The sequence below is a fragment of the Grammomys surdaster genome, unplaced genomic scaffold (genome assembly GCF_004785775.1).
Source record: "Grammomys surdaster isolate TR1022 unplaced genomic scaffold, NIH_TR_1.0 242, whole genome shotgun sequence".
In the NCBI taxonomy this organism is placed as follows: domain Eukaryota; kingdom Metazoa; phylum Chordata; class Mammalia; order Rodentia; family Muridae; genus Grammomys; species Grammomys surdaster.
The window spans coordinates 1531279-1551821 of record NW_021604687.1 but is presented as its reverse complement, the minus strand read 5'-3'; the positions used below and the strand labels follow the sequence as shown (position 1 = coordinate 1551821).

The 20543-nt window shown below is 35.3% G+C and overlaps 1 protein-coding gene across 1 annotated transcript; it reads left to right on the top strand.

Annotated features, from left to right (window-relative positions):
• Positions 1-1065: 1065 nt before the first annotated feature.
• Positions 1066-20221, top strand: LOC114627046 (vomeronasal type-2 receptor 116-like). The gene is made up of 6 exons (XM_028774713.1): positions 1066-1271; positions 13525-13804; positions 14140-14946; positions 15845-16072; positions 16476-16599; positions 19314-20221. The coding sequence occupies exons 1-6, from the start codon at positions 1066-1068 to the stop codon at positions 20219-20221; spliced, it is 2553 nt and encodes an 850-aa protein (XP_028630546.1).
• The last annotated feature ends 322 nt before the right edge of the window (positions 20222-20543 follow it).

The following is a 20543-nucleotide window of genomic DNA, read 5'->3' as shown; positions in this document are numbered from 1 at the left end:
AGAGCTTCCAGAGTCTAAACTGCCAGCCTGAGAACACATATGAAAGGACCCATGGCTCCAGCTGTATATGTAGTGGAGGATGGCCTTGTTGAGCATAGGTGGGAAAGGAAGTCCTTGGTCCTGTGAAGGCTGGATGCCCCCATGTGGGGGAATTCGAGGGTAGGGAGGTGGCAGTAGGTGGATGGGTGGGGGCATATGCACACCCTCATAGAAGCAGGAGGAGGGGGAATAAGATAGGGGGTTTCTGGAAGGGAGGAAAATGGGGAAAGGAGATAACATCTGAAATATAAATAAATAAAATATCCAATAAATTTTTTTAAAGTGGAGAAAACCAATGGTATGATGAAGTAGCTGATCAGAAAACTAACTCTTCGCTATTTTAGTGAACATTAATAAGCACATGAGTGTCCATGATAATACTGATATACTGATGGATTTGTTTTCAGAAGGATTCAGATTCATATTTATTCAATATACAAAATTTAGATATTTCTGTGCTGTTAGCAGGTACTTTCATGTGTGTGAGGCATAAAGTTCATGTTCTCTTATTTCTGGATGTCAAATATGGGAGGTTACTACTGTATGTATTGAGCAACCATGTAAGTATTATCTGTAAGACTTTAAGAAAATATATTTGCTGTTTCTCACTTCCACCTTACACTCACTTTTGAATGAAGTAAGCCAAGTCATCTATTTCAAATGGAGTTCAGAGAAGTAGTATATGGTAAACTAGGCATTTCAGAATATTGTGCAAAACAGAGTCATGTCTGGGATTTCAATGTCCACTGACATAGGTGGATTCATGAGAGAAACAGGAGAATGATGGCAAACAAAATTATCAGCTCTTACTCAGATGCAGAGCCCCAGGCCAGATAATGCTTACAAATCCTCCAGAGGAGAAAAACCAGCTGAAAAGAAAAGTGGTGACAGTCATCAATGTGCACCCTAGATATAAGTACAGTGATAAAAAGAGAGACAAGTGGGTACATACATGCAAAATTCATACATGGCATTCCACCTGATGTTTCATGTTAAACTTCTGCTCAGGTTCATACCTTGGGCAACATGATAGACATGTTCTCCTTGATTTTTGTCTTCTTGGTCTTGAATTCTTCCTTGTTTTTCTGCACTTTTAATGATTCCAAGTGCTTTTTGAGGATAAAAGACAAGAAAAACAAGGATGGAGATAAGGAAGTTGACTGTTTTTTTTCTATTTATGCTAAACGTGGACATGTGAAGAATGATCACTTTAGTGAAAATCTAGACAAGCAGTAAGTGCTTCCTTCATTTATTTACTTTTGATTAATTATCCTGACACATAGGTACTGTAGCTGCTAAGATTTAGACCACCTTTCTCTCAGTCTTTGATCTGTTTTGTTCTCCTTCACTACCTAGGATCTAAATAAGTTTTCGGTCTTACGGGTAATGATTTAACTGTTTCTATAGGAGTATATCCTTCCAGATTCACATTTTTCAGATAAAAACCTGAAGGAGATTTTTTTTTACCATGGTCCTAGAGAGGCATTCATTTTTAGTGACACTTCCCATTTCTAGGTGTTATGCTTTCCCCTACAAACACATCCTCAAACACAGAACTTATTCATTTTACAGATGCTGAAGTAAACAATGTTTCTGTGTTCTATCAGTAATTTATCTTTTAAAAAAAGAATGCTGAATTCCTCACCAGAGAACAACGGTGCATCCAGCCTAAACTATGGCTAAAGAAATTTAAAAGATACTTTGGGTTTTGTGCAAATAATCTACATGTCATTATTTTATTATTCTGCTGCATGATTTTTGCAGATGAAGTTGAGGATGAGAACAAAATATTTGTTCATTATGAGAATTTTGTGCTTCCCTTTTCTTTCTGTTCTACATCATAGGCACAGCTATATTTTTTTCTATGTTAATGACAGAACAGAGTTCTAGGTTATAAACTCAAGTATCAGCCATTTCAAGTATTTCACAATCTTGGTAAATTCCCACCTCTGAGATGATTTACTGATTTCAAATTGTCATATCTCATTCCCCTGTCTTATCGATAGCTATGATATCTATTCTACATTTATTTATCTTTTCCAAAGTATGCTAAATACAGAAAAGTGTATATTATGTGGATGTGCACAAACCATACTCTGACTTTTCTATTTGATCATGATACTTTTATTAGTGAGTGTATTGTTGTATTTAAAATATAAAATTGTGTAATTATAGCAGTGTATCCTGGAATATGTTAAGGAAATTGTCACAAATTGTGCTGTAAACTTTTGGTTATGAAGAATCCTCAATATAAGACATTATTATATGTTCATCTAGAGCTTGGTGGACTTTATAATCTGAGACATAGTTATTTTGTTTTCTAATAGTATACCAATGAAAGAAATTCAAAGTTGAGCAGGATGCTGGAAACTGTAGAGTAAGTGAAAGAATATTCTCAGAGGAGATGAAGAATTGTGAAATGCCTTAAAATTCTCAAGTACTGTTTTATTTTTCAAAAAAAAAATACCCTTAAGAATATCGGAGAATGAATAATTATTGGGAACAGGGTCATATCATTGTATTGATTAAATTCACAAAATATTATGCAGAGTCATATGGAATGCTGAGGACATGATATATTAATTCAAGATCAGACATAAATGAGAATGATCTATGAGGATGTGAAGCAGAGTATAAACACAAAATTTTCATCAGTGATGAGGCTTAGAGTTGTTCTGTCAGTCAAAAGCATGTGACACCCTGGACATTAGAGTAAAACTTTATCGTCCTGAGAGTGCCGCTGATGATATTTGTAAGTCCTGATGTTTTTAAATATTGTGTCCTTGTCAACTGATGTACCAATGTGTCAGTGATGTATACTCTTGATAAGAACATTGAAAATTTTCTGTGTGATAAACACAGTCTAAAATTATAGTTTCTTTTTCTATTCAGGATTACAAAACTATAAGGCACAAAATAAGTCATGTTCAAAGAAATGTTTTCATTTCTCCTGATCAATGAGAGTTCAATATTGCAAAACAAGGCAAAAATTTTATGTGACTCTATTTGAGATATATAATCCTGATCATTAATTTATTTTCTTTTTAATATAAATTTGTATTAATGAAATATAATGTTGTTGAATTTATTTCACTGATTAGTGTTCATTTATTTCATAAATGATAATAAACTACTTCCAAATTAAAGATATATTTTACTATATACTATGTCTATACCACTGAGTTTGTTATTTGCCTATTTAAAGTTAGCTTATTAGTTGCATTTTTCTATGATTATTAGGAGCATAATAGCACAGTTGATAAGCAAAATATATTTATGGAAGTAAATCTTAGAATGGAAATCAGCCTATATGTTGTTTTCTCTGAATAGTAAAAGAATTATATGTTAAAGGGGGAAAATTATGAATTTCTAGAAAATGGTTATAATTGAAACAAGTAAAAATATATTAATCATGTCTACTAAATATCTTTTGTGGAATAATATCAAATTGTGGAACGGCATTTTGTCTCATGAGTTACTGATAAAATATTTTATAATATTTTAGAGCTTTGCCATACAGAACTAGTTTCTATGCATTTAATTTAAAAGTTTTCACTGGTTGCTGTACATAACCAAGCTATATGCTATAGTATTTATAATTCACACTATAATATTTAGAATGATGATGATAATTCCCTGTACTTTGCAATAAAACTGAACATTACTTGCTTTAAGTGGCCATCAATTTTACAAAATGTATTTCTTTGTTACACATTCTTTACAAATTGGTTAAGATTATTTAGTTCTTTCACTGAACAAAATATTACTGCAATTATTACTTGTCTCAAATATTTTTGAGTTTAAAGTATTAAAGGACAGAAGAACTTGAATTTTTGGGGACAGTAAAATATTATACCTCATCATATTTCACTGTCAAATAACGTATGTCATTGCAATGGATGTAGATAAGTAGCTATATTCCAGTTCTAGTCCTTTCTTTTCAGAAAGTGATACAGAACTTTAGAAATATATTTAGAAGGAAATTATAGGACTTAAAAACTGTTTATGCATATTCTTTTATCTTTAATATATTATCCGTTTAATTTACTGGACCAATACACTGTATCTGTGGTACGTCATCAGATGCAATCTTTCAGAAATATTACCATATAATTATCCTTCTAAAGTTAGGGATCATTTCTTGGCATATAGTTTAACAAACTAGCTTTCACATATTCCAACTACTTTATTTTTATTTATTATTATTATTTTTGTTACTTATTTACTTTACATCACGCTCAATGTACCCCTCCTAGTCATCCCCTCCTACAATCTATACCTCTTCTACTTCTCCTCTGATCAAGTTGGGGGCCCCATGATTATCACTCCCCCTTCCCAACATATCAAGTCTCTCTGAGGCTAAGAGCATCCTCTCCCTCTGAGGCCAGACCAGGAAGCCCAGCTAAAAGAACATATTCCACAAACAAGCAACAGCTATTATGATAAGCCTCACTCCAATTTGGTACTCATGTATGTTTGGGGAGGCCTACGTGTGTCTTTTGGTTAGTGGTTCAGTCTTTGAGAGACCAAAGGTCCAGGTTAGTTGATTCTGCTGTCCTTTCTGAGAAGTTCCTTTTCTCTTAGGGGCTGCAATCTTTTCTCCTATTCTTCTCTTAGAGTCCCCAAGCTCCATAATCTGTTTAGCAGTGGGTGTTTGCATCTGTCTATCTTCTGGCTGGTACATCTCAGAGGGCAGCCAGACTAGACTCCTCTCTGAAAGTATAACAGAGTGTCATTAATAGTGTCAGTGATTGGTGCTTTCCCATGGGATTGGTCACAATTTGGGCCAGTTATTTTTGGTTAGCCATTCCCTCAGTCTCTGATCCATCCCCTGTCCCTGAATTTCTTGTAGACAGGATGGATTTGGGAGTCAAAAGTTTTGTGGGTGGGTTGGTGTACCTATTGCTCCATCAGAGTTCCTGTCTGGATACAGGAAGTAGCCTTTTCAGTTTCCCTCCACCCAATGCTGTGAGTCACATTGCAGGACTCTCCCCATTGATTCTTGGGCACCACCTTTACCCCAGGTATCTGTCTCATTCTGGAGATGCCCCCTACCTCCCTATCCTCATTAGTTGCAGATATTCACTCATCCTCAATGCCATCTGTCCATCCCTCCTATTCTTTCCAACGCCTGATCATCAGCACACTCATTCTCCTTCTCTGCCTCTCTTCCACCCAGTTGTCTTCCTCCATCTTCCTCTTATGAGTATTTTATTAATCCTTCTAAATGAGATACAAGAATCCTTGCTTTTGTCTTCCTTATTATTTAGCTTTGTTAGAGCTGTGAAATGTAGCATGGGTATCCTGTATTTTATGGGTAATATTCACTTATAAGTGAGTACATACAATGCATGTTGTTTTGGGACTAGGTTACACACTCAGAATGATATGCTAAAGATACACCTATTTGTTTTACTTGTTGCAAAACTCATTTTAATTAAAAACTCTTTTAAATACCTGAATAGTATTCTATTGTATAAATGTACCACATTTTCCTTATCATTTTTCAGTTGAGAGATATCTATGCTGTTTCCAGCTTCTGGATATAAAAAGTAAAGTGGCTTGGAACATAGTTGAGCAAGTGTCTTTATGTTATGGTAGAGCATCTTTTGCATATATGCCTAGAAGTAGTATAACTGGGTCTTGAGGTAGAATGACTCCCAGTTTTTTGAGAATCTACCAAATTGATTTCCAGAATGATTGAACAATTTTTCATTTGCACCAACAATGGAGGAGTGTTCCTCTTATTCCACATCCTCACCAACATATGCTACCACTTGAGTTTTTTTTAACTTTTTATCTTATTCTGATAGGTACAAGAGGCAATCTCAGAGTTGTTTTGATATGCATTCCTTTGACGACGAAGGGCTTTGATTATTCCTTTAAGTGCTTCTCAGACATTTGAAATTCCCCTTTTGAGAAGTCTTTATATATTTCTGTGCCCCATTTTATAATTCAGTTATTTGTGTTGTTAGTGTTTAACTTCTTGAGTTCTTTATAAATTTTGGATATTAACTCTTTGTCAGTTGTAGAGTTGGTAGTGATCCTTTCCCATTCTGTATGTAGCCATTTTGTCCTATTGAAAGTGTCCTTTGCTTCACAGAAGCTTTTCAGTTTCATGAAGTTTGAATTATGAATTTTTGTTCTAAAAGCTTGAACCATTGGTGTTCCATTCAGGAAACTGTCTACTCTACCCATGCATTCAAGGGCATTTCCCACTTTCTCCAGAAGTGACCTTTATTGTTAGTAGCATAATTGAAAAATAAATGATAGCTTTTCAAGTCCTGAGTAGCTGCCAGTAGAATATTTCTAAATTGAACCTGCTGTCTGATGCAACCTGATAAAAATTGTAAATTCAAGCAACAAGCGAACAAACAAGGTGTTAAACCAAATTACATGAACACTTCCTGTGATCACTGTTTCTAAGGGCTTATTAGGATGACCAAAACATCTGAGCCTACTTCCTTGTGTCCGTTCAAAGTCATTTTCATGTCTGAAGCCCACTCCCTTGTTCTAACCTAAAATTTAGATCCCTGTCTGAAATTACTTCTTTGTTCTAGCCTAATGTCAGATTCCTGTCTGAAGCCTACTTCCTTGTCCTTAGCCAATGTCATATTCCTGCCAAGCAGTTCATGTCCTTGTCCTTAGCCCATGTCAGATTCTTGCCAAGCAGTCCCAATGGCTCTCTGCCTCTCTGCCTTTTTTGATTTCATTAACAAGACTGAGCCTGTCTTAGGTAGTTCTGACAAAAATGCCTTCCTTACCTGTCATGGAATATGCATTATCCAAAGCAATGCACTTATGTCTTAGGTTGGTAAGGCTCTGTGCAGAGTCTTACTTGTCCTTGGCTTGCCAGCCTGTTAATTTAATAACTCTGTCTGGAGATCCATTTTCAGGATCAAGTCATGTACTTTGGCTGCCAACATGTTGATGTTGTTAAAGACAAACTTAGCACAACTGGTAGGAATAAAAGTATTCCCATGACAAAAAAAGGGCTAATATGATCGAGCTATAAATGCCATTCTTTAAGCTTGATCAAAATAGAAATACTGACCTCAGACCATGAGCAATTTTATCTATAATATCTACCACATCAACACTCAGCAGGGCAGCATTCTTGAAATTAATAAGCTCACTATGTATCACTAAAACATACAGAGAGGTGTTAGAATTATGCCAAATTTGCATCTATTGTATTGCTAGACCCTCAACCTAGAACTGACCTTAATACATGCATGTAATTAAAATGGTATAAAAGCAAAAAGGAGGAGGAAGAATGGGATAGGGGGTTTTAGGGAGGGGAAATGGGGAAAGGAGATGACCACCTGAAATGTAAATAAATAAAATATCCAATAAAAAAGATTAAAATTGCAAAAAAAAACCCAACAACAACAACAAAAAAAACAACTTCAGTGGTATTAATGTGCAGCAGGATTTCAGATATATTGTGATATATCAGGCATGCAAGAGTCTCCACTAGGTCTTCTGAATATATGTTGTGACTGTTAGATTTTTTTTGTGTGTGACTGCTAATTGTGGGAGCAGGTGCATATCTTTGACTCTTTTGCCAGCTCTTGGGATTTTTTTTTTTTTTTACTACAGTTGGGTTGACTTTTTCCAGGCTTGATGTGAGGAAGTTTGCTCTGTTTTATTGTGTTTTGTTTTGTCATGTTTGACTGTTTCTTAGAGGCTTGTACTTTTCTGAAGGGAGAGAGAAGGGGGGTGGATCAGTAGATAAGGGAGATGGAGGGAGGGGAATCTGTTGTTGGGATGTATGTATGAGAGAAGAATCTATTTTTAATAAAAAGAAAAAAAACAAAAAATTGTAAATTCAAAACTATATAGTTTTTATTCTCTTTGGGGGTATTGTCCATTGCAAAAATTGATATCCATCACCATCTTCTAAACACCTTGCCAATGAACTGAGACAAAATGGCACCACAGCCATATGAAATTTGTTTGGTAAAATAAAAAGGGTGGGTTTTTTCCTCCACTTTCAGCATTGCTACACTTTAGATATGAGATCTTCTCAAGTGCTTTTACACCTCTTTATTAAAATTCATGTTGACAGAGACTGTATGTTACAGTTAGCAGAAGGTTTCAGTTACTGTCAATGTATATTCACCTTTGGAATTGTCCAGTCCCATTTTTTGCTATATCTTTTCCTGATTGTAATAGCTACATAGCAAATGTTTGGGCCATTCCTCTGTCTCATGTAGATCCATAGTGGAAAAAAAGGAATGAAATAAATCAATGAAACTTTTATATGAAACCGTATTTCAAAAATTGTGAGAATATCTCTATCAGTTTTATATTGAAGCTGAAGGTCTTAGATTGATTGATTTTTTAGTCCTTTAATAGTTTCCCACATCATGTTTTGTGCATTTTAAGTCCCTCCACCAAATGTTTTAAATATATTCTTTTTTCCTCAAAGTAACCAATGTTATGTCTTTTTCAAAAATTCTTTCAAGAACAACTTGTGCTTTCCATGTTATCTTCCAATGGAGAATGGTTAAGTTGACTTGAGTTATGGTCTTGAAGGAAATGGTGTCTCCTCACCACACCCAAATATTGCTTATATGGGCAGAATTATGTGGCCAATTTCCCCCCTTTTGCTGTAATATGGTTTGGCTTAGGCTTTTAAAGATTTTATAGAAGCTGTCACAGCTATTGTAATTTCACATGTGCAGATTTCCTCCTATGTCCAGAGGATGATGTTTTCTTGTTGTTACCTACCTCCTCTGATTCTTACATAATTTTTGTACTCTTTCTTCCAATAATCCTTGATCTTAGGAAAGAGGTTATTTTCTATTTTCCTTTAAATACAGCACATTCTATAGCTTTCTATTCTCTGCACCTAAGTCAGCTGTGGTTCTCTGTGTTAAGCACAATCTGTTGGAAATGTACATTTACCAGATGAAGGAGAAAAGATGTATTAATTATAAGTTATTGGAAGTAAAGTGTCCTGTAGTGTTGTGAAGTAGATTTCTTTTTTTTTATTTTTTTAAATTTATTTTTCTCAAATCGTAATTCATTCACACAGAGGTTATAAACAGAGAAAGGCAGGATGTGGGGAAGGGAATAACACTGGAGTGTGGGAGTTCAGGGGGAATACAGATATCTTCAGAACTGGGTATCGGCTAGGTGAAGGTTCAGGGGACAAGTCACTATGACCCTGCCTATGACTCACTTGTCCTTATCTAAATTGGTATTGTCTGCCAAGGCTACCTATTTACAAGGTCTATGACTACTCAGGCTGGTAAATTTCCACAAAAGCTGCCTGTTTATATTAGCTTATAGCCATCTGTTTCAATGTTTTTCCACTGAGACCCAAGACATGGTGTTAGTATACATGTATGACAGGCCTATTGCTACTTTTAGGCCTATGGCTGATTTTAGGCCTTCAGTGTGTAAGCAGGGCTGCCCCTGACATCTCCACCCTTCTCTAAGTATAGAACGGCTGTGGCAATTCTAAACTTGAGAAGGTGGGGATAGAGGCCAGTATTTGAAGGGGACCTTGTAATGGCTCCAGTCCCCCTGTCATTGTCCAGTGAGGCATGAGGGCCATACCCATCCTGATGTCTTTTTCCTGGAGAGGGGATACTTTTGACATCAACCCCTATGCAGTCAGGCTTGTCCCTCAGGGAACCCAGATAGATATTTTTATCTTTTATTTATATTCCCTTGCAGTGCTTAGCCTCACAGCCTAAGCAAGAATTCAGATCGCCTGTCAGAGGGGGTTCTGGGTGGCCCCTCTCTGCTTGGTCTAGGGGCAGAAGTCCCCCCTTTTAGGTTGGGTGGGGATGGGTTTTGGAAACACCATGCTCTTTTTAACCCTCCTTGTCTTGTCTATGTAAAGGCAGCCTTCTTCTTTGAGGGTTGTACACAGTCAAGAGCTGTATACAGCCTTTTCTATTTTACTAGTCCAATAAGGATCTTTGCGATTTTAGGAGGTCTCTTCAGACAGCGAAACGAGGGATTTCTTCAGATTAGTGATGTCAATCTCTAGCTGTTTGATGTTCTTGTCAGTGGCCCTTCAAAGGTCTGAGTAGTGTAAGTTCGGAGGCCAGCATCTGGATTAGAACTTCTAACAGCAGACATCATGGGTGATTCATTTTTACCTGGAAAAGAAAAAGAAAGGGATTCTCAGGAGAGATTTCTCTTCCCTGGATGTAAATTGTTATTCATTGTATTTATGGTTGGGCCTGGCTTTGTGGGGGTATCTATTTTTTTCATTAATCTTTTTGGTAGCCAGTTAGCTGTGCCTTCTGTGGTATCGGACAGGCATATCAGTCCTCGGCCCCATAAGGGAACTAGGTCTGGGCCATTCCCTTTAAGGGTAAGAGGGTCCTTCGTCATATCTGTGGCAAAGTTTTGTTGGTCTTGGTGGTGCAAGAGGCAGTCAGCAGCAGATTTGCCATGAGCGGAAAGCTACATTCTATAACTATAGTTTCCTATGTATATTTTCTTCATTCATGAATTCTCTATGAAAATATGCAATATAATTGCAACCTTGAGTTAACTTTGTATCTTGAAAAAAAATGTCACTTCAGGCTTTATATATGAGTACTGAGATTTGTTTATCTATGATTCTATTTTACAATTCTTTCTCCTTCCATGTTGCCTCAGGAGGAAACCTGTTGCTTTTTTATCAGCTACTTTCCTTATTTGATCTTCTACATGTTAGAAAACATGACAACTGTGTTTCTATGCCTGGCTTGTATATCATTTAAACTAAGAGTCTATACATTGTTTTCCAGTTGACAAGACTGTATTCTTCTGAATAGGGAAATAATAATCATTTTGTGCCTGTACCATATCTTTTATGTCATTCGGCTGTTGGTACTTAACATAACTTTACTGCAATTTGTAACCAATGTGTAAAGTGCAGAATAAAAAATATAAGAAGTATCTATATAGTGTCTTTGTTTCCTCTAGTATTGTTTGGCAGAGGTGTAGAGCTGTATCCTATTAGAGTTCTTTTTTGCCTTTGGAGTAATATCTAAAGAACCATTCAGACTAGTTGCCTCATTGAAATCTCACGAGCACTGCATTAATGATTGACTAATTTTGTACACATGTGCACAAGCTTGTGCTATTTTTAAATTTTTCTTTCATTGCTTGAGAGTTTAATATAATGTAATCAGAAACCCCTCTCACCCCAATCCTAACTCTCCAATATTAGCCACCATTCCAAATCCACTCAACTATGTGGCTTCCTTTTGTTTAAGTGAACCATGTCCAATTTGTATTTACTAAATGGTCTTGCTAGTGTTAACTTCCACAGGACCAATGTTCTCTAATAAGTAAAAAACCTAAAATCTTAAGAAAAACAGATTTTTCCTCTTCTAGCATCTAATAGTTCCAAAAGTTGATCATTGGTAGTCAAATGCAGAAAAGATGATCAGCCTTGGAAAAACATACATAAACAACAAACCCTGTCTCTCTCTCTCTATTGCCATGTTTGAGGGGTTTTATGGAACCCATATGCATATATATGTGTAAATTTATTAAAATATAGACACAGCTTGAAGGCAAAGTGATATGGAAAAGCTAAATGTAAATAACACTTAGGGAATTGATAGAGGAAAGAGACTGAGGTGATGAAAATTTTCAATTACAATTAGTCCATAAATTACAAAGAGATTTAAAATATAATGAATGGTAAGTGTTCACAGAACATGAAAATACAATTATAAAGAAAGAAAACATCCAAACCATCTCTTAAAAGAAGGGTTCAAATTATTTGAAATGAAATCTTTGCACAAAACACTAATATTATTAATTTAAATAGAGGACTCAAATTCAAGAACTCGAAGCAAAAAATAACACACATCCTTCTCCATCACAGAATGGCAAGGTACTTAAAAAAGCAAGCCATATCTTTATATGTATATATATTTTAATGAACTAGAAAAATGCAGAAACAAAGGAATAAAACACTGTAGAAACACATGAGACATATAAAATTATAAAGAATATAATTAGTTCAGTCAATTTGATACCAACTCCAAATCTTCAAACTGTGTCTAATTACCTGTGTAAGTTATGTAATAATATGCCAAAACAGAAATGCAAGAAAGAAGGCCAAATAAAGCACTATACTCAAAATTACTTGATCTGATCAAGGGGTTCCCAATGGAGGAGTTACAGAGAAGACTGAAGGAGCTGAAAGGGTTTGTGGCCCCATGAGGAAAGCAACAATACCAAGCAACCAGGGCTCCCCATGGTCTCAACCACCAGCCTGGGAGCACATAGGGAGGGATCCATGATTCCAGCTGTATATGTAGGGTAGGATGGCCTTCTTGGGCATAGGTGGAAGAGGAGATCCTTGATCCCATGTAGGCTGGACACCAAATATGGGGGAATTCCACGGTGGGGAGGTGGGAAAGGGAGGGTAGGTAGGGGCACATCCTCATAAAAGCAGGAGTAGGGGGGATGGGATAGGTGCTTCCTGTGCGGTCAGGGCAGGGGGGGGCGATGAGGTAAGGGGATAACATCTGAAATGTAAATATAGTATCCAATAAAAAGATTATGAAGAAACTTTTATATATATTCTATAAATATATGTCCTTGTAAAATATCTTAAATAAGAAAAATCAAGTGTTAAATTTCATAAGCACAAAGGTGAATTATTCAGAAATCGGCTATCATAAACCCAGGACCAGTGATATGACATACAGTTAAATGAGAAAGATGTAGCAATCCATGTTGTAATAATCACACATTCCGGGGCTGGAGAGATGGCTCAGCGGTTAAGAGCACTGACTGCTCTTCCAGAGGTCCTGAGTTCAAATCCCAGCAACCACATGGTGGCTCACAACCATCCGTAATGAGATTGGATGCCCTCTTCTGGTGTGTCCGAAGACAGCGACAGTGTACTAATAAAATAAATAAATAAATCTTTAAAAAAAAAAAAATAATCACACATTCCCCCAAATCCTAGTTTCAAGTGCGTGAAACAGGAGTAAGGTGGAAGAAATGAAAGGACTATTGTTATTCTTGCATTATCTGTGAATACATAGACTTCTATGAGCTGTTGAAAACAAGACTTTCTTTCCCATTCCTCATACTTACAATGATTTTATGGCTTAAAGCACTTCTGTTTCTGTGGAATGAAGCACCATGAATTTAGTAGACAGTAAATCTCCTTTACTTTTCAAATAGTTAAACACAAGAATTCCAAGATACTAGACAAGGAGTTAGACAAAATCTGCTTTATGTTCTATAATCTAATCATCATGTCCACAGACAACAAAAGTAATCTTTAGGACAACTCCAGATGACAAAATGCCACTTTTGTAAAGTCAACACACAGACATTTTTAAAATCTTCCCATTCTCATACACTACATTAATAGGACTTTGGTCACCAGAGAAACATAAATATACAGAGAGATGATTCAGTATATAATTCTCATTGAGAGTGATCTGATATTATCACATTTACAGCATAACCTTTAATGAACATTGTGATCTATTTCAGGCTGACAGCTAAGAACATCCACTTGATTTTATCTCTTTATTTTGCTATTGAAGAAATCAATATGAACACCCAAGTTTTACCCAATATTTCTTTGCTAGTTAAAGTTGAATGTAAGTTATTGGCTGATCGGAGTAAAATCAGTTTATCCTCAAGGAGAGGTGATTATTTTCCTAACTACAATTGTAGAAACCAAAGAAGATATTTAATTGTACTTACAGGACCAATGTGGTTACCAACTGCCATGCTTGGACCACTTCTGTACATCTCCAGAACTCCAGAGGTGAGGTGAGGTGGTTTGATAGAGTCTGAATTTATGTGTTATTTGATTCACAAAGTTCAAAGCATAAACATTCATATGTTTTATAGTGTATATATCAGAACTTTATTGGAAATAAAGCAAAGAAGCAATGGGAATATGAAATATTTTATTGGAAGAATAAGTTTTTCTCTGCTATTTAAGAATATTACGGTGAATTGGATTTTAATAATGAGATGAATAATTTACACCTTCCGACACTGCTAGATTTCGTTAAACATACCTAGGTGTTAGGTTAGGATTTGTGTACTTCATCTTCTTCAAGTTCAAGTTGGTTTACTTATTTTAATGTCCTACAGCTTTACTATGGGCCATTTCATCCTCTTTTCAGTAGCCATGAACACTTTCCTTATCTGTACCAGATGGCTATCAAGGACACATATGTAGCTTATGGCATGGTAGCTTTGGTGATTTATTTCAGCTGGAACTGGGTAGGACTGATGATTTCAGATGATGGTCTAGGACTTCAATTTGCCTCTGAATTGAGAGAAGAAATGCAAAGATATGACATCTGTTTAGCCTTTGTGACTGTTATCACATATAACTCAAAATTATTCTTGACAATGGCTGATATGTATTATAATCAGATCATGATGTCTTCAGCAAAAGTTGTTATCATTTTTGGAGACAAAGATTCTTTTCTACAAATGATCTTTAAACTATGGCAGTTTGCAGACATTCGGAGAATCTGGGTTGCTACCTCACAGTGGGATATAATTACAAGTAATGGAGAATTCCTCTTCAACTCCTTTCATGGTACCCTCAGCTTTTCACACCATTATTCTGAGATAGTTGGTTTTAAAGAATTTATACAGACAGTGCACCCTTTAAACTACAGTAACAATATGTCTCTTGCTAAATTATGGTGGTTAAATTTTAATTGTCTTTTGTCATCATCTAATTGTAAGAAACTCAAGAAATGTTCAAGAAAAATGCTACAGAAATGGTTATCCAGCAATCAGTTTGAAATGTCCATGAGTGACACAAGTTACAATCTATACAATGCTGTGTATGCTGTAGCCCATTCACTCCATGAGTTACTTCTGCAGCAGGCAAATACACTGTCAAATAATGTTGAGAAAGGACTGGAGTTTGACTCTTTGCAGGTAACATGTCTTTATTTAAATAGAAGTCAAAAGACAGCATGGCCGTCATTAAAGACATATCATTGGTAACTACCTGGTACAAAAATGGTTCATGGCTACTCAGGTGAGGAAGAAATAGCCTTTAGTAAAGATGTTGAACATTAGAAAATAAAAACAACTTAAGTAATATGATTCTCAATGTAGAACCTTTGAGGTGAGTTTTTTAAAATGAACAATAAGCTCTACAACCAAGTATCTAGGAATGTTTTGCCCAAATGTGTTGATTTCTTTACTATTTCTTGGCTTATACAAACTACAATGGTGCTATCAATTATTATCCTGCCAACCCTGGCAATAAAGTCACCATTTGACAATTGATGCCAAAATATTGTACCGAATATGTCTACCATATAGAAATATTATGCATTTAACAGCTGAGACAAGAGCTTCTGGTTTCTTTAGAAAGTCCATTTTAAAAAAAGATTAGTTTCATGCAGTATATTATTTTTTGCTTTTTCATTAAATACTACCAAGAGTCTACATGTTTATTCAAGCTGTCAAACTGCTCTTTATCAATATAATAAATAGTTTCTAAATAAAATCAAGTCATACTCCCACTTTTGACCAACTGAGACTTCAGTTATATCTGATAAAAGTTACCACTAATGACAGAAAGGGGTGAAGAAATCTGCTGTACTCTCCAAACACATCATTCATGTTTTAGAGTATTCACTCCAGTGACTAGTGGGAATTTCTAAAACTTTGTAATGTTTGCTTGAATTTTTGTTACTCCTACTAACTGAGTAGGCTTAATAAAGTTATATTTTGAAGACAAGTAAAATCCAGTGAAAATCTACACTTCGTATTTTCTGCCTGAATGTATATGTATAGTTAAACTAAAATAATAAATGTGCTTTAGGTGCTCTCTTCCCTGAAGAATATCCAATTTGTAAATCCTGCTGGAGATATAGTGAACATGAATCAGAAAGAAAACTTGAATATAGATTATGATATTTTCTACACTGGAAACTTTTTACAAAGTTTTGGAATTAAGGTGAAAATAGGAAGGTTTTTCAAATACTTCACACATCCTCAACAATTGCTTATGTCTGATGAAATGGTAGACTGGGCGACAGATGTTAGACAGGTGTGTTGATCTTAACTGTAGTACATGAGAATCTTAATTTTTGATAGCCTTGTTCTTCCTCATGGTATATGATTTTTCACATTACTTTCCACAATCTTTTCTTTCTTGATTCGTTATTTTTCTAACAGTGTTTTATACCCAAAAGTGTGTACACATACATGCTCATATATATATATATATATATATATATATATATATATATATATATATATATATATAATTTAATAACACTTGAATCATAATAAATTCAGAATAAATATCACAAGCTACAAAGAAATGTTGCATTTTAATTTAATGTTTGTCTGTAAAAGGAGGTTTTATAATGGCATCAAGTTCTAAGTTCTTTTAACTTCTGACCAATAAGTAAAACTCTGTATTGCTAATGCCTGTGTTTTTTTCACAGACTGTACCCTCAATATGCAATACACCTTGCAGTCCAGGATTTAGAAAATCCCCTCAGGAGGGAAAGGCTGTTTGTTGCTTTGATTGTACCCCCTGCCCAGAGAACGAGATTTCCAATATGACAGGTAAGAATAAATTCACTAAAAATTTTCACTGGATTGACGAATCTCTCCTATTATTGCAAAATTCACCAAGAATTCTCTATGGGAACTTACATTTTTAATGTCATCTTTAAATAAAAGGATCAATAATATTGCTCCTTGAAACACCATACATTTCTTTGTTTCTAATACGATTTGACATGATCCAGAAGCCTTGCACATAATAGCTTATCCTGGAAACTTCTTTAGAGTACTAAACTATGTGATTTATCCTCAGTACTTAGAAATATAGTGCATCTAATTTTTCTCTTTCCACAAACATTGGAATTACACATCCTGGTTTTTCAAGTCAAGAGCTTTGTGATATGGTGTTGATGCTCAGTGATTCTGAATCTTTTTTGAGAAATAAGTGTTTTGTAATGTGCCCTATGGTTGATGATGCTGAGTACAACTCAGTAGGCTGTATTTTAAGTTGCCCTCTAATTTAACCTTACATTTAGAAGCCAACATGTACAGATCAGAATTAATGTTTTGTTTAAAATTTTGGAGAGAAATATATACATTGACAATTTGGATCAAATAGGTGGTAGAATCTTAATTGGGACAAGGGTCCAATGGAAACCATGAAAGTGGTTTCAATATATTAAACAATGAATTGAAATATCTTCTATTGGACTGAGAGAACAAAAAATGTATAAACTTACAGTTTTACTCAGTCTTCTGACCAATGAATACCTAGAGGAAATAGTTTAAATGTGAAAAATATGGAGAATGGTAGAATTCAGATACAGAAAATTTGCACTAAAATTTCAAATATTTGTATAGAGAAAACTACTGAAGGTATTGTATGTAGTGCAAGTAAATCAAGCATTTTTATGGCATACTATATAAAATTTATTAAAACTCATCAATTATCAGATGAAATTATGGCATTAATATTGAGAACAAATAAAGAGTCAACATTTACTTTCTTAGTGTTGTTTGAACAAGAAGATTCTACAAAGAAATGTTTTAAGTTCTGCTTACTTTTGGGAGTTATAAGGAGAATTTTTAAAACAGTGTATTTACAATATGGAGTAATGGTATAAAAATTTTAAAAATTGTTATTTTTAAAATAATTATTCTGCTAGTTTAGATGAGGCCATTTAAAAAATTATGAGAATGTGGAAACAACAGAAACAAAATGTATCTTTCTGGATGGAGAGTCTGAGAGGTTAACACAATGAGATTGAAAGAAACTTGACAATATTATGATGAAAATAACAAAGATACCAGTGGAAGGGACTTCATTCTCTAATCTAATATTAAATGTCACATATATGTCCTTGAGAGATGGAAAGTTATCTTGCTTGTGATGTTTCTTAATAAATAAACACTTTTGAGATCACTGAGAGTCAAATATCAAAGATAATATTAATAGTGGGAAATACTTAGTTTACTACCTTGATTTCTACTGATAATTTTGTTCCTGCCTCTGACTTTAGACCCTTGCATTTTAAGTCAGCTTAGTTGCTTTTATTAAAGATTGCATAGGTGCAGTACAGTTGATGGTCCTGAGACAAAGATATCAAAAGTTAGGTACAGAGGACCAGAGATATAAGCTGCATAACTATCCAATAGCTTCAAGACTGAAGCATGCACAAAGAGAAAAGGGGGGAATGAAGAGGAACTTTGGAACACTTGTTTCCCCCATACACACACACTTCATGGGAGAGGCTAATTAACATTCCTTAGTCAGAGGACACTTGCTGAATTAACATTCAGAGGAGGAAGGGAGAGGCTGATTAACATTCCCCAGACCACATGGAAGGGAATCAACCTGCGGGTAGGGAAGTCCCAGAGCACATAGACACATTCTGCAGGACAGGCCAACCCTTGCCACTTACAGACAAGGGAGGTCCTTGGCACCTCATTCCCCAAAGACCAATCAGTTTAAAAATCACACTCTTCTGCCAATCATATTGTGCCTAGTCACTGTTTCTCTAGTCCACCCCTTAAACTGTATAAAAACTGGCCAAATGGGCTGCTTGGGGTCGCCACTCCACCTTCGGTGTAGGATGGCCTCAATGCATTCATTGGATCATTAAAATTCCTCTTGCTTTTCACATTGAAAAAAAAATAGTGACAAATACTGTCCTGTACCAAAATTCATACATTGAAGCATAAAAGCAAGGTAATACTTTAATGCTCATACTTGGTTGGTTACTAGTTTATAACTCCTCTGCTTTCCTTTGCTTAATTAGAGAAAAAATTGAAGCAGTGTATAAATTGAATAGTGTGCATTTCTAAGAAATCACATGAGGACATACACATTTGAGTCCTATCTTATGACTGATAGCCAGACAATAGCATACATGTAAGTATATGAAACAATGTTAGGGTAGTGAGCATTTTACAGTAATGTGAATAATAAATGTGCTGTTCTATGAATTATACATTTCAATTTATTTTCTTATGGTAACCAGGATATTCTCTCATACTATCTACCTTCTGTTGGAACTCTAAATATATAAAAAATAATAAAGAATTATGTTTGTCTAATCACACATGAGTTCATAGTAATATAACATCAAGAGTAATTGTTATGAGCAATAACATTTAAATTGTTTTCATAGGGAAGGTCTATTTGGCTAATTCAGTTTGACTCACTTATGAGATATTGTAAACTCCTGATATATAGTTAAATCTTTGAATAATAGTGTAATATCAATCCTGATGATATACATTTTTTGAACCAGACATGGATTATTGCTTCAAGTGTCCAGATAATCAATATGCCAACCCAGAAGGAACTCACTGTCTCTCCAAACTTGTGACATTCCTGTCTTATGAGGACCCCATAGGAATGGTTCTGGCCTGCTTGGCACTAGGCTTTTCTTCTCTCACAGCTGTTGTATTTGGTATCTTTTTAAGGAACAAAGACACTCCCATTGTCAAGGCCAATAACAGAGCTCTCAGCTATTGCCTGCTCATCTCACTCATCTACTGTTTTCTCAGTTCTCTGCTGTTCATTGGAAAACCACATATGGTCACATGCATCATGCAGCAGACGATATTTGCAGTTGTGTTTACTGTTGCTGTCTCTACTGTCTTGACCAAGACAATTACTGTAGTACTAGCCTTCAAGCTCACTCTTCCTAGTAAAAGGATGAGATGGCTGATGACATCAGGGGCACAAATCTTGATCATTCCCATATGCACCATGATCCAACTGATTATTTGTGGAATCTGGGTGGGAACTTCTCCACCATTTGTTGATAATGATGGACATATTGAACATGGCCATATTTTGATTGTTTGCAACAAAGGTTCAGTTATTGCCTTCTATTGTGTCCTGGGATACTTGGGTTCTATTGCGCTGGCAAGTTTCACTGTAGCGTTCTTAGCCAGAAATCTTCCTGATACATTCAATGAAGCCAAGTTTCTGATATTTAGCATGTTGGTGTTCTGCAGTGTCTGGATCACTTTCCTTCCTGTCTATCACAGCACCAGTGGAAAGGCCTTAGTCATTGTGGAGGTGTTCTGCATCTTGACCTCCACTGCAGGACTACTTCTCTGCATCTTTGCTCCAAAATGCTACATTATTTTGTTAACACCTGAAAACAAATCTTTTCACAAGTTTAGGCACACAAATGCTCATGTTTAAGTATCTTACTGAATTTAATTAGCATTTCCCATAGGAAGACCTCACAGCTGGTTCTAATCATCAAATATCACATCAAGTAGCAAGATTTGGTTCCAAGCACCATTTTTTGTTTTTAAAAATAAACTTCTTATTAGAGTTCTAATATGTGACTTGGCCCTCAGTTCTCATGAATAAAAACTTTGGAATTGGCAATTTCCTCATCTCTAAAACTGGTTTCTTTTAATTTTGTTTCTTTGACTTAACTGTTTTATACATTGGAATTGGTTCTCAGTTTTATTAATTTTCTATTCTATCATATATAGTAGAAAGCATGTATCATTGC

Coding starts and splice junctions, on each gene's coding strand:
- LOC114627046 (XM_028774713.1), top strand. CDS start 1,066: ATGATAGACATGTTCTCCTTGATTTTTGTCTTCTTGGTCTTGAATTCT. Junction 1,272..13,524: donor AGTGAAAATCTAGACAAGCA/GTAAGTGCTTCC, acceptor GATCTATTTCAG/GCTGACAGCTAAGAACATCC. Junction 16,600..19,313: donor CGAGATTTCCAATATGACAG/GTAAGAATAAAT, acceptor TTTTTGAACCAG/ACATGGATTATTGCTTCAAG.